Source organism: Rhinolophus sinicus, linkage group LG10, assembly GCF_036562045.2.
Source record: "Rhinolophus sinicus isolate RSC01 linkage group LG10, ASM3656204v1, whole genome shotgun sequence".
Classification (NCBI taxonomy): domain Eukaryota; kingdom Metazoa; phylum Chordata; class Mammalia; order Chiroptera; family Rhinolophidae; genus Rhinolophus; species Rhinolophus sinicus.
In genome coordinates this window covers 102,373,123-102,386,319 of record NC_133759.1, presented here as the reverse complement: position 1 = coordinate 102,386,319, position 13,197 = coordinate 102,373,123, and the positions used below count along the sequence as shown (strand labels likewise).

At 54.3% G+C, this 13,197-nt stretch overlaps 1 protein-coding gene across 1 annotated transcript in view; it reads left to right on the top strand.

Moving 5' to 3' along the window:
- SLIT3 (slit guidance ligand 3) overlaps positions 1–13,197 on the top strand; it is a 551,973-nt gene that overhangs the window by 521,617 nt on the left and 17,159 nt on the right. The window contains exons 28-32 of the mRNA XM_019740962.2: positions 2,231–2,370; positions 5,334–5,427; positions 9,247–9,384; positions 10,905–11,145; positions 12,957–13,087. Of these exons, the coding sequence (XP_019596521.2) occupies positions 2,231–2,370; positions 5,334–5,427; positions 9,247–9,384; positions 10,905–11,145; positions 12,957–13,087 (744 nt within the window). The remainder of the gene's footprint in view (positions 1–2,230; positions 2,371–5,333; positions 5,428–9,246; positions 9,385–10,904; positions 11,146–12,956; positions 13,088–13,197) is intronic.

The window sequence follows — 13,197 nt, the reverse complement described above, 5'->3', positions numbered from 1 at the left end:
GGGGCAGGAGAGTTCGCTCTCATCAGGTCAGCACCTGCTAGAAAGGACACCTGTCAGGAAAGCTTTGCTCCTTCTCCCATGGCATCAATTTCCTAGGGCCGCTGCAAGAAAGTAACACAGACTGGTGGCTTGGAGCAGTAGAAATGTATTCTGTCACAGTTTTGGAAGCCAGAAGTCCAAAATCAAGGTGTGAGCAGGGCCGTGCGCCCGATAAAACCTTGAAGGAAGGACCCTTCCTTGTCTTTCTCAGCTACTCGGTGGCTGGCAGTCTCTGACATTCCTTGGCTTGCAGCTGCATCCCTCCGATCTCTGTCTCTATCTCCATGTGGCATTCTCCCTGTATCGCTTTCTTCGCATGGCCATCTTCTTATAGGGACAGCAGCCATATTGGATTAGGGGCCCACGTTACTCCAGTATAGCCTCGTCTTAAATTAACTAATTCCATACGCAATGACCCTGTTTACAAATAAGGTCACATTCTGAGGTACTGGGGTTAAGATTTCAACAAATCGTTTTGAGGGGACACAGTTCAACCCATGACACTTCTATGAGTCGGAATTCTGGAAACGTCATGTGCCTCTTCGTACAGATGCTTATTCAGTCCTGATGCATCGTCTGCTCATGGAAAGAGCAAAGGCTGGCCGAGCTGGCCGGACAGGAGACCAAGACCAGGGAGACATGACCTGTCCTACATTCTCACAGCTAACCTTGACAATCCCCCCACCGAGTCTCCAGTGAGTGCAGGGGAGACTTTAGGCTCCCCCCACCCCGCCGTTCCCTTGACCAGCCGTCCATATCCCCTTTTCACGCACTCCAAAGGCTCTGGGGACAGCCAGAGTAACTGGTTTCAGGAAAGTAGGCAACACCATGGTGTCAGATCTTTGAAAACCTACCCCCTCTTTCTCTTGGCTCTAAAGAAATAGCCTTTCTCATGAACATCCAGAAAAAAGGAATGAGTCATTTGTCTCTACCTAAGAGCTCAGACTCAAGGACACCCTGGCCTTTTGTAGAAAATGTGATGTGGTTTTCAGGTTGTAGAGGAAAGGAAGTCGAGTAGGAGTCTGGAAATCCACTTCCTATTAGTTTACTTTGTTAGCTGAACCCAAACCAAAGCAGTCTGTTTCAGCAGACCTGGAATTCCATACACATTCATGGATGGGGTGCAAATCCATGACTATGGGTTGGCCACAGGAAGTACGATTCACTGTAGTACTCATTTCCTCAGACACTCACCTCCCACCTGGACGCCCAAACGCCCCCTCGCCCCTTCTCATCTGCCCGGCCTTCATCGGTTCTGACTTATTTTGCATGTCTAATCCTGGGGATATGACCAAGGTTATGCAAAGGACGGTGAGCTGAGGTTTTCGTCCAAGAGATTTAACACTTCAGGAAATGTGCCGTGCCGATCTGTGGTGTTTAAAGCCTAACTCCCCAGAAAGCCTCAGTATTGGCAGGAGAAGGGTCCTCCCACCCCCTCCCCTTATCCGCCAGCAGCTGGAGGGGGCTCCGTGGGAAAAGGTTTTGTCTAGAACTATATCCAGCTCACATGTTCTGAGCATTTCCTATGTACCATGTACCCTTCTACGCATTTTACTCGTATAATGTCATTTAATCCCCGCAACCACCCTGGGGGTAAATAATATTGCCCCAGTCAACAGATGAGGAAACTGAGACAGGGAATTGAGGTCATTTTCCCAAGGTCAAATAGCTAGGAAGTGGCAGACTTGGAACTTGCTCCCAGACAGATGCTTGAATGCAGAGCCGGATCTCAGCCACCTCGTCCTGCTCCAGCTCAGGACAGAGAGGCTGCCCTCGAGTAGAAAGTCCCTCAGAGGGGGATGTTTGTTATGGTTCTCTCTGACCGCAAGAGACACTACCCATGGAAGAGTCACAGGAAGAGGGGTGGAGAAAACAGCTGGAGCTAAGCGAGAGCCAGAAAGCCACTTCCAGCTGTGGGGATGGTGAGGGAGGCACTGCCACGGGGAACCGTCCCCAGGGGCGAGGCAGCCCCCTAGGGCCAGGGGAGTCGATAATGCCCGGAGACAGGCGAGATGAAATGGCCTCTGAAGTCTGGAAGGTCTTCCTGTTGGGACTCCAAAGTGCTGCCTTGGGCCTCCATCCAGAGAGAAACCTGACTAATTCTATTCCCCCCCAATCTTCTTTTCTGCCGCTCAACCCACCCCCTCCCTGACCCCTGGCTCCCCTCCTGCCCACCCACACGTCCCCAAAGCTGCTCTTGCCCTCTGGGCTTTGAGGGGCAACGGTGTGAGCTCAACCCGGACGACTGTGACGATAACGATTGTGAGAACAACGCCACCTGCGTGGACGGGATCAACACCTACGTGTGTGTCTGCCCCCCTAACTACACAGGTGAGGCCCGGCTCCGAAGGGGGCTGTGTGTGATGGTAGGGCGGGAGCCGTTCTCTGAGCTTCTTCCAGGGACCCCACCTCCTTCCCTCCCCTCCTGTTCACTGACTTAATGGCCATGACCTCCCTGGGGAACCTGGAGGCCCAGGGGTGTGAGGGTAACAGACACTGGCATTGTGTTTATGCTTTGTTTCGGTCTAGTCAGCCTTCTCTGCAAATCTACATTTTCCAGACACTCTGCTAGGAGCTGGGGATACAAAAACGAGCAAGACAGAGATCCTTCTCATAAGGAGCTCATCAGGAAGTAGAGAGAGACCCCGGTCAATAGAATGAGAACATGACACCTGTTCTCATTTGTCGTGGGATCACAGAGAAGCAGCCTAACCCAGTGGAGAATGAAGGGAGGCTGCCCGCAGGAGGTGACTCCCCAGCCACCCCCAGAACAGCACCTGTATTTCCTGTAGTCCTTTTTCCCGAAAATAAGACCTAGCTGGACAATCAGCTCTAATGCATCTTTTGGACCAAAAATTAATATAAGACCCAGTAATAATATAATAATAATATAATATAATATAATATAATATAATATAATATAATACCCGGTCTTATATTACTATAACACTAGGTCTTATATTAAGTCTTGTTCCAAAAGACGCATTAGAGCTGATTGTCCAGCAAGGTCTTATTTTTGGGGAAACACGGTAACAGCCCCTAATGAGGATAGTTAAACATACCATTCGATTGTGAACAAAATGCGACCAAGTTGTGCAAGCAGCCTACTTTGTGATAGGATCAACCTACCCTGGCCTGTCATAAACTGGGATTCCGTGAATTCCGTGAATGCTTTGAGAAAAAGACTCCATGAGCAAAAGGGTTTGGGAAGCACTGCGTATAATAATAGCCCTCTTCTTGGAGCCCACGATGCAAATTAGCATGTCAGGCGTGCTGACAATTCCTGCTTTAAAGAAAGCCGTTTAATGTTGTCACCTTATTTGATCTCAGAGCTTCCCTCCTGCCCTACCCCCGAACACCCTTACCCACGCAGACACTCTGTGTTGCAAGAAACGTATCTCAGGAAATACTAGCCTGAGGCCAGGATGAAGATTAGGACAATTAGGGTCTCGCCCACCCTAGCCTGGTGGGCCCTGGCTGAGGCGTCACACATGAGGTGGGAGGAGGATGAACAGAAGCCGTCCTGAGGCCGGCAGAGAAGGAAACCCAGTGGCCCCGCTGCCTCATGCAGACCTCCAGCCCAAAAGCCACGTATCCCGGCCAAACCCTGGGGACTGCAGGCGTGTGCCGAGGCCACCAGAAAACCACCTACTTAATCTAGGCCTCCCGGCTCCCGAGAAGGCTCAGTGCTGGGAGAACGTACAGGGCAAACCCGCCGAGGGTCAGCCTCCCTCGTGGCCTATGTCTTCCATCTTCCGAGAGTGTAATTACAGCCACGCTGAATTAGCAACAAGGAACACTCACTGTGCACCTACCGTACACAGAGCACTGAACTCACTACTAGATTTACAGAGAAGTCTGAGGTCCGCCCACCAGGGCCTTCTGGGACATCTTATACCTAAGACGAGAGGAGTCATAGAGTTAAAATCATTGGTCCAAAAGAATCTCAAGGCCAGAAGAGAGACAGTAAACATCCCAACAGCTAAGAAGAGAAGGCAGAGGGCTCAAAATCAGCTTTGGGGCAAAGGGTTTGAGCTGAATTTATGTGGGCAAATGAGCAGCGGGGGGCGCTGAGGGGACACTTCGGAGGTGGCTTTCTGCCCCCACCGAGCACCGCCTGTGTCTGCCGCTGACCAGGTGCACTTCTGATATAGTGCACTTTGTTCTGAGGATGGGATGTTGTGGCTTTGTCTGTCCCAGGTCTCTCCTGTCCGCTTCTCTGGGTCTCTGCACAGAGAAGGAAGAAGAGGCTTGTAAGAGCTCAGTGCCCTCTGTGGTCTTGAAAGGCTGGCAGCAAAATGAGGACAGGCTAGGGGTCAGCTTGTCTCACCACAGCGGAGAATAGACTCCAGAGCTGTGTCAGGCATTCTTTCCCCCCGCCCCCCCCCACCCACCCTCTGGACCCTTCTTCCTCTGAGCTATTCCCTGGGAGCCGTAGGCAGCCTTCTCTCACCCACACCCACACCCACACCCCCAGCTCTGAGAGATCGGCCACAGCTAGTCTGCCTCTCCGCGATCGCTCTCCACCTGGTGTGACCCGGTGGAATTTGAGGAAATCCCAAGCTCAGAGGTATACCTACTACTCGCCTCACCCCTGCCAGCCTGTGTCACCCCTCACATTCCCAAAACACTTTCAGGGGGTGTGAGCTTTGCAGGGCTTATATGCCAGGGCCTTCCCTGGGTATTTATGACCCATTAGGCATTTCGTGGCTCTGCGGACTTCAAAGGGAATGTCTCCAGAGACCAGAATTCCGAATGCCTTCCATAGTTTCTTCTCTGAGAACATCCAAGGGGCTTACTTCTCTGTAACAGGTGAACTGTGCTGCTAAGCCATGTCTGCACCGCCAGGAAACCTCTGGGCTTCCCTCAGGGCACCTGTCCTCCCACTTCCATCTCTGTGTTGTCATCGCCTGCTTATTTGTAGGTCTCCCCAACACAGCCATGGGGAGGACGGGGAACAGGACCAGGTCGCTGCTGTGTCCCCAGCACCTGGCACAGTGCCTACCATCCAGGAGGTGCTCAATAAAGAGATGTGAAATGAAAAAAACAAATAAGCAGAGCGCAAGGTCAGGGTCGGGCACGGTGGTTTCACTGCAGCAGCCTCTGAATGATGGAGTGAAAAAACCAAATGACGGTGCTATGACAGGGCCCAGGAGAGATCCTGGAATCTTCCCATTGTCACTGCTAGGGAAACCGAGGCTGAGGTACAGGGGAGAGGATGTGCCAAGAGAGCAAATGCGGGGCTCCTATATCCATGACCCCCTGATGCCTGAGTTCCCGCCCCACTCTACCAGGTGAGCTGTGTGACGAGGTGATTGACCACTGTGTGCCCGGGATGAACCTGTGTCAGCATGAGGCCAAGTGCGTCTCCCTGGACAAAGGATTCAGGTGAGGCTTGGCTTCGTGCCCCCAGCGCGGGGTTCTGGGGACTCCACACAGTCTGGGTTTGAGGCAGAGGCTCTAGGGCTCTCTCTCTCCCCCTCCCCTAGAAAAGAAGAAATTTCTAGGGTCCTTGATTCTGGCTCTGAGTACTGCTGGGGTTCTCAGCATGGGAGAGAAGGGCCTGTTGGAGCAGAGGCGGACGCCCCCGCCTTACTTTAGGAGGCGGGATGTAAAGTGAACCCCAAAGGATGGGCAGGATTTAGGGCCCACAGGTGGAGGCGAGTCTAGAGTAGGTGAGGCTGAGGGGGGGGCGTGGGTGTGTCTCCTTGTTTCCTTTCCTTTGACATCCCAAGCCTACAGCTCCTCACCAGGAAGATGCAAGCGGTGTGTTAGGGCCTCTGGTGCGGCCGAAAGCAAAGGAAGCTTCAGTGCTTCCACATGTGCACCCTCCTTCAAAGCTGCCTTGTCTGCCCCCGCTCCCTAGAGAGGTGCCAGTTGGGCTGTCAGGCAATCCAGTTACCTGCGTGTGAGTGAGGGTGAGGGGTGCCTCCCAAAACCCCTCTCCCTGCTTTTCCTGCCCCCGGATTGGACTTCAGTTCAGGGCTGCTCTTTAACTGAAGGAAGAGGCGAAGGGGAGGGAAGAGATGCCCAGACCATAAACTTGAACCCACAACAGAGCAGGCTGGACTGGCATGCAGAGGGCTTTGCATGTGCCTAGCAGGCAGTGATGGTGGCTGGGACGTGGGCAGGACGTGGGCAGGATGTGGGCAGGACATGGGCAGGACGTGGGCAGGACGTGCGTAGGTGCAGAGGAGGGCAGCAGCACCCCAGGCCGAGTGGGCAGCAGGCTCAGGATGCCGGTTGGAAAAAGAACAGTGAGCGTGAAGACTGGTCAGAAGTGTCCAGGGTGCAGGTCTGGGGTCGGGGTGCTGGGGAGTTAAGGCCAGAGACGTAAGCAGCGCCAGAGACCACGATCCTCTGGTACTTGTCTCTCAAAACCTCACTCTACTACTGTAACCAAGGCCCTTGAGTTCTAGGACGATACAGAAAAGAAAGACACCGGTCTAGCTTTCAGAACCTTGAGATAGTATTTTTATGCACTACATCGAGAATTCTGAGGTCTACTGCCAGCTCAATAATGTGGATTTTTTTCTTTTAAGTCAAAAAAATCTCTCTTTCCAGTGCAACATTTTATAATTGTATCCCCCTCCCCGCTCCCATCACCATAACAACTCACATCACAAGGCCAGCTGCAGGGACATCAGCGAGAGACCTTTCCCCAAGTCTGAAGCTGTTTAACCTTGGAGATTTCCTTGTGTGCTGTTCTAATGAGGTCTCCACAGGACAGATGGTACTGTATGCCTATCTGCGATATAAACACTCAAATACTAACATGCCAAAGCACTGAAAATACTGTGAACACGACCCACAAACACTGAAAATAATCACAGAAGTAAAGATGACAGTGAGCGGCATGTACTGAGGACTCACCGTGTGTCAGCACCGTGCACGTAACACTCAGCAATCCTAGGATGTAGAGGCTGCTTGTTACCCGCTGTCTGAGTGGGGGAAGCGAGCTGCCTGGGCACGCTGCATGGAGAACGCTGCAGCCATGAGTCAGTCCAGGCCTGACTGAGTCCCCAGCAACATCTGGACATGCCTGGTGTCCTGGGACCAAGGCTGTCCCTTGGGTACCCCACCCGCGTCCAGAATCACTAGGTCAAATACCTAGGAAAATCGCATCAGTCTTACACTTTAAAAGAAACCTTTGAAAACAATAGGAAACGAGGTTATCACAGCACAGGCTCCTCTTTCGCGGAGGACAAAATGTTGGGTGGATTCTCGCTATTGGAAGTGAGGCCCGTGATAGCCGCGTGAGCACCACGTGGGAACTTGTCTGGAATGCTAGTGCCCCGGCCTCTCCTGAAGCGGAAATTGCACTAACGAGCTCCCTGGGTGTTTTGGGTGCTCATCCAAGTTTGAGAAGCGCAGGTGTGGAGAGTACTGTGGCATTGGAAAGAAGGACGTAAGCACATGTGCCTCCAGACCGCCACTGCGTGGTCTGCAAGTAAGCACGGCTTCCCTAATTCCCCATGAAGACCTTGGACTCCAGGCCTAAAGGGCTGAACTTGACCCTGTAAGTACTGAGCAGCTGTTGATGCCTTGGAGAAGGTCCCACAGCTTGAGTAGCTCTGCAGGCACTTAAGAGCTCAGGAGACACAGACCCAGAAGCCTACGAGGAAGGGAAAGGTGGTACAGACGGGAAGGTGGTGCAGGCACTGGCCGAGGGCCGGATGGCAGCACTCAGCATGCACCCCACAAAGGCACTCCCGACCTGTGTCTTCAAAAGACTGGGGGTATGAGCTATGAGGTGAGAGCCCGCAACTATGCCAAAGGCAAACAGATCAGATCTTAGCATATTGTACCGTGGTCGAACTTGTCCCCTTCCAGGGACACCCCAGCCCCTGAGTGCTTTACGTAGCCATGAATCCACAGTCTGCACCAGGCTCTGCAAAACCAATGCCAGGATCCTCTTGGGACTCAAGCCACTTCTGTCCACTCCTAAAGCGGGGGGGAGCGAGGACCATCCTTTGTCCTGATGCTTCTTCCCCAGTTAGGTTCCTTTATGTATTCTGAGGTCTTGCTTTCCACTCCACCCTGGCCACCTGTACCACTTCCCCTGCCTGTACCACCTTCCCCTGCCTGTACCACCTCCCCCTGTTGGTACCACCTTCCTACTCTGACTTGGGAAGGCTGTGGTGATTTTTACTCTGCCCAGTAGAATTCAGCTGGTGGGCCAAGAGGTACACAGGCTCCAGGCCCTGCAGGAGGCTGAAGAGGCAGGAAGTGTTTATGTTTGTGCCTGTGGCTGTGCCTAAGCCCGTGAGTCACGTACCTTCTGTTTCTCACTGGGACTTCGGCAGAGTCTTACCCCACACAAGGAGCCCAGCGATGCCTGTTTCGGGCCCACACTCAGGGACGCCAAGTCGCAGCACAGCAGCTTTCTCTGACATTGTTAACCTGGGCCCACAGGACCAGGTGGCCCTGGTGACACATTGCAGGGCCCTGGGCTGGGGCAGTAGCTCCCATGCTGTCACCTGGCAGTATGAGGTGTTTGCTAGGGCAGGGGGACTCACAGTTCTTATCCCAGCCCGAATCTCGGGGGAAAATGAGCAAAGGAGATCAAATCAAAGGGAGTACGAACACGTCGTCTTCACTACCATCGCCATCACCTTCTCCGTACCATTCGCTCCGTGTCTGCCTCATGCGCTGCGCAGTGGGCGTCACTGAGTTTTTAAAACAACCTTAAGAGGTGAAATTATTCATCATCAGTCACATTTAAGAGGAAGAAGGTGAAGCGGAGCGGTAAGGAGTGGCTGACACACTGAGAACAGCGTCCGACGGTCAGTGTAAACGAGGCGTCACTGCATTGTGGGGACGTACGGAACGTCCACTCTCTCGGAGCCGGGTCTCCCCCTCATCGTGGAGGAGCCCCTGCGGGATGCTGGGAGGCCTCAGTGAGGCATTCAGGAGGGCGCTTAGCACAGCCCCAGCCCCACGCGAGGGCTGGAAAGTGGTGGGTCCAGCCCACACCTGAGTGAGTCCCAGCCTGTGTGCCTCAGCCTGGCTCCTGAAGACAAGGTGCCCCACTGGAAGCAGGCAAAGTGGACTTGCAGGGACCAGAGGCTGGGGACGGCCAGTGACAGCAACTGTGGGAACAGGCTTTCAGAGCCTGTGGCAGTAGACGGGGAGCTATTGGGTGCCGAGGAGGGAGGAGCGGCCACCTGGACGGGCCTGGAGCAGCCCGGCTTTGCTGTGTTCCAGGTGCGAGTGCGTCCCTGGCTACAGTGGGAAGCTGTGTGAGGTGGACAGTGACGAGTGCGTGGCCCACCGGTGCCGCCATGGGGCCCAGTGTCTGGACGCGGTCAATGGCTACACGTGCGTCTGCCCCCAGGGCTTCAGGTACGTGGCGGGGCCCTCTGGAAGGTGCCATCTGGGCCACACGCCAGGGGCCGGTGGGCTGGCGACCGGAGGGCCACGGCAGCCCCAGCCCTGCGTCTCTGAGTCACTTCTATTCCCCCCCACACCTTCCTCAGCCCGCCCAAGTCCCAGAACAGGTGTTGTTAACTCCGAATTACAGACGGAGAGGAGAGCTGCCCCGGTCACCTCCGCATGGGAGGTGAGGGCCAGCTGGACTTGAGGGCCAGCTCCCATCACGTCACGCTTGGGCCCCGGTTCCATGCAATGGCACGTGCCCCCCCCTGGAGCCCAGCTTGCAGGAGGTGGGTGGGAGGAACCACATGGCCACGCTGGCTGGATCTTCTTTCTTGGTTACAGAACAAAAATAATACGGTGCCCTGTGGCAGACAAATGGAGGTGAATGGAGGGTTTGGGGTCGGTCACTGGACTCAGTGATGCCAGGACAGAAAGGGGAGATGGAGGCACTGGCCAGGTGGTCAGGAGCTGTCTGTGGTGTCAGTGGAAGGAGGGGTCTGGGTTCCAGCTCTAGCTCCCACACTGATGGGAAGGAAAGGGCACGGGGATGACTGAGGGAAGGCAGGGACCACATGTCAGGGGGGTCCGACCGGCGACAGTTCCGTCTGTATCAGTACCCACTGGGTGGCATAAACCCAGCCATGCAAATGAGCCTTGGTCGTAGGCTGGGAAGGAGAGCCTGGAAGAAACCCGAGTTCTCAAGGCCAGTGCTTCCAAAGCCTGGCTGAGCCCTGTGAGCTCAGAAGCCCGTGAGCCCTGCCCCACAGCTGCAAAGGGGCTGGGAATCCGCACTTTTTATAACAGTTTTAAATTGTGGTAAACTATACAGACACTGTACCATCTTAGTCATTTTTAAGTGTACAGTTCAGTGACATGAAGTGCATTCACATGGCTGTACACCCTCCAGAGCTTTGTTTTTTTATCTTGCAAAACTGAAACTCTGTACCCATTAAATTTTGACACCCTATTCTCTGCTCCCCCTAGCCCCTGACAACCACCATTCTACTTTCTGTCCCAACACACTTGACCACTCTAGCGACCTCATATAAGTGAAATCATATTGCACCTGTCTTGCTGTGACTGGCTTATTTCTCTGAGCATAATGTCCTCAAGGTTCATCCAGTAGCGTGTGACAAGATTCCCTCCCTTTTGGAGGCTCAGTAAGCATCTATTTTGTGTATAGGCCACATTTTATTTGTCCATTCACCTGTGAAAGCATGAGAATCTGCTCTTTTAACAAGTTCATTCTAGGTGATTCTTAGTCACACTGAAATTTGGGGACCTGAGCTCTAATCCAACCTGATTATTTTAAAACTGGGGGAGCTTGGGCTTGGAGAAGGAAGACTTGCCCCAGTTAGAAACAGGGCTGGAACTAGACCCTGGACCTCGTCCCGGCTCCCATCTTGCTCCCACCTCTCTGCCAGGGGCTCTTTGGCCAGAATAGCTGATGGTCTCCTTTCGCCTCATTCTTCTCTACCCCCTTCCAGCGGGCTCTTCTGCGAGCACCCCCCGCCTATGGTCCTGCTGCAGACCAGCCCCTGCGACCAGTACGAGTGCCAGAACGGGGCCCAGTGCATCGTGGTACAGCAGGAGCCCACCTGCCGCTGCCCCCCGGGCTTCGCCGGCCCGCGGTGTGAGAAGCTCATCACTGTCAACTTTGTGGGCAAGGACTCCTATGTAGAACTGGCCTCCGCCAAGGCCCGGCCCCAGGCCAACATCTCCCTGCAGGTAGGTGCCAGCCCACCCAGCCTTCAGATGCATCCCACACTCCCCAAGCTCTGATTGTTCTGAGAACAGCGGGGGCACCCCAGATCAGAGCGGTCCTGCCCCTCCCCCACAGCTTTGGCAATCTGGGCCGGCTGTGTCCAGAGGGTTCCGTAGACAACCCCTGACCAGCTCTCATGGCAACCAGTAGCCCCCACTTCCAGCCTCATTCATTCATGTCTGTAGGGAATATTCATTCAACTGCTGGGCAATGAGAATTCAATTGTGGACGAGGCAGGCCAAGCCCATTGCCTAGAGCGGATGACAAGGAAAGGGACGATGACAGCCCTGGGTGTTATGGAAGCACAGAGGTAGAGCAGTGACCCCGCTGCTGGGGAGAATCAGGGAAGGTTCCCCAGAGGCAATGATAACCAAGCTGGGAGCTGAGCGGGAGTTTTCCTGGAAAGGGGTAAGGGGGTGAGGGGCTGACAGGGCAGGATGAAGAGGCTGAGATGAGCGTGTGCAAAGGGCCAGAGGCACACACAAGCAGGGAATGGAAAACCATTTAGTCTGAACCCAGTGCTTTCCAACTAACTTCTTCCGGGTTCCTCATCTGTGGACCTCAGCACATTTATTCCAAACTGCATTTCTGGGAGAAGTAAATGCTGTTCTGTATGATAGAGAAAGGGGCTTGCTGGGGAGAGGGAACCCCGGAGATACAGGTAGAGGGTGTAGACTGATTAGTAGTTTCTGCCACGTGGTGCTCACGGGGCCCTGTCCCCGTTTTGTTATGGCCGTGCTAGCCCAGCCTTAAGCTTACGGAGCAAATACTCATTCAACAAAGACCTGTTAGGTGCCGTCCATGCCAGGCACCGTTCTAGGCGCTGGGGCTACAGAAATGCGCAAGAAGCCCCAGCTGCCTCGTTTGCCTCATGGGGCCTACAGTCCAGTGGGCAGGCCTCTGAGAGGAGGGCTGGCCTGGGCACCACCAAGAAGGAAGCGCTGGCTGCCATCACCCCCTCCTGGGTCCTCATCGCCCTCCTGCCTTCCTCCCTCCATCCCACCCACCCTGGGTCCCAACTAGCCAGAACGGCACCCAGTGCCCAGACACTCCATCCTACCAGGTGACCTGCTCCACAGCCCATTCCTTCAGGCTGTACCTGTGCCAGGTGGCGGCAGACTAGTCAGAGGACCCGGCCCTGCAGCCAGGCGCCCAGCAAATGGGTGCCTTCTGGGCAACAACTTCGGAAACCAGTGGTTCTCAGCCTTGGCCGTACATTAGAATCACCTGGAGAACTTCTCAAATTGTCTTTGCCTGGGCCCCGCCCCCCAGGGAGAGACTCACGGGTAATTGGTTTGGTGTGAAGCCCAGACACAGGGGTTTTTAACAGTTCCCCAGAGCACTCTTAGCACGGGGCCCAGTTCATAGTAAATACTGAACTCAATGGTAATTGTCAGCATTTTGTTTATAATTATTATTACACTTTGTACAGAGAGACTGAGCCCCCGAGAGGGGCAGGGACTTGGGTGGGCTCACGCTGCCTGTCAGCAGGAGAGGCCGGTTAGAGCTCAGGGCTCCCGGTAGATAGGTGGGTAGGTTGAAATATAACGAGATGGGTGCTCAATAAATGTCTGTTGAGTTGAATGACCCCGTCAGCATTTTCCGGAGTACGTATAAGTACAGGCTTTACTCCTGGGAATTCGCAGTCTAGATGGAGGGGGACATCGGGACATGGATTCCGGGGGTCGTTCAGAAGATGCCACCTGAAGAGGCTCTGAGATCAGGTGGAGAGGTTCGGCCTCAGGGGAGCCCTAACGCATGTGCCTCTCTCCAGGTGGCCACTGACAAGGACAATGGCATCCTTCTCTACAAAGGGGACAACGACCCCCTGGCACTGGAGCTGTACCAAGGCCACGTGAGGCTCGTCTACGACAGCCTGAGTTCCCCGCCAACCACGGTGTACAGGTAAGCGCCGTGGTCCCTCCAATGCATGGTCGCCGCGTCTGCCACCTGCTTCCAGCCCTGCTGCGTAACTGATGCCTCTTCTCCCGAGCCCCCAACATCTACACTGTTCC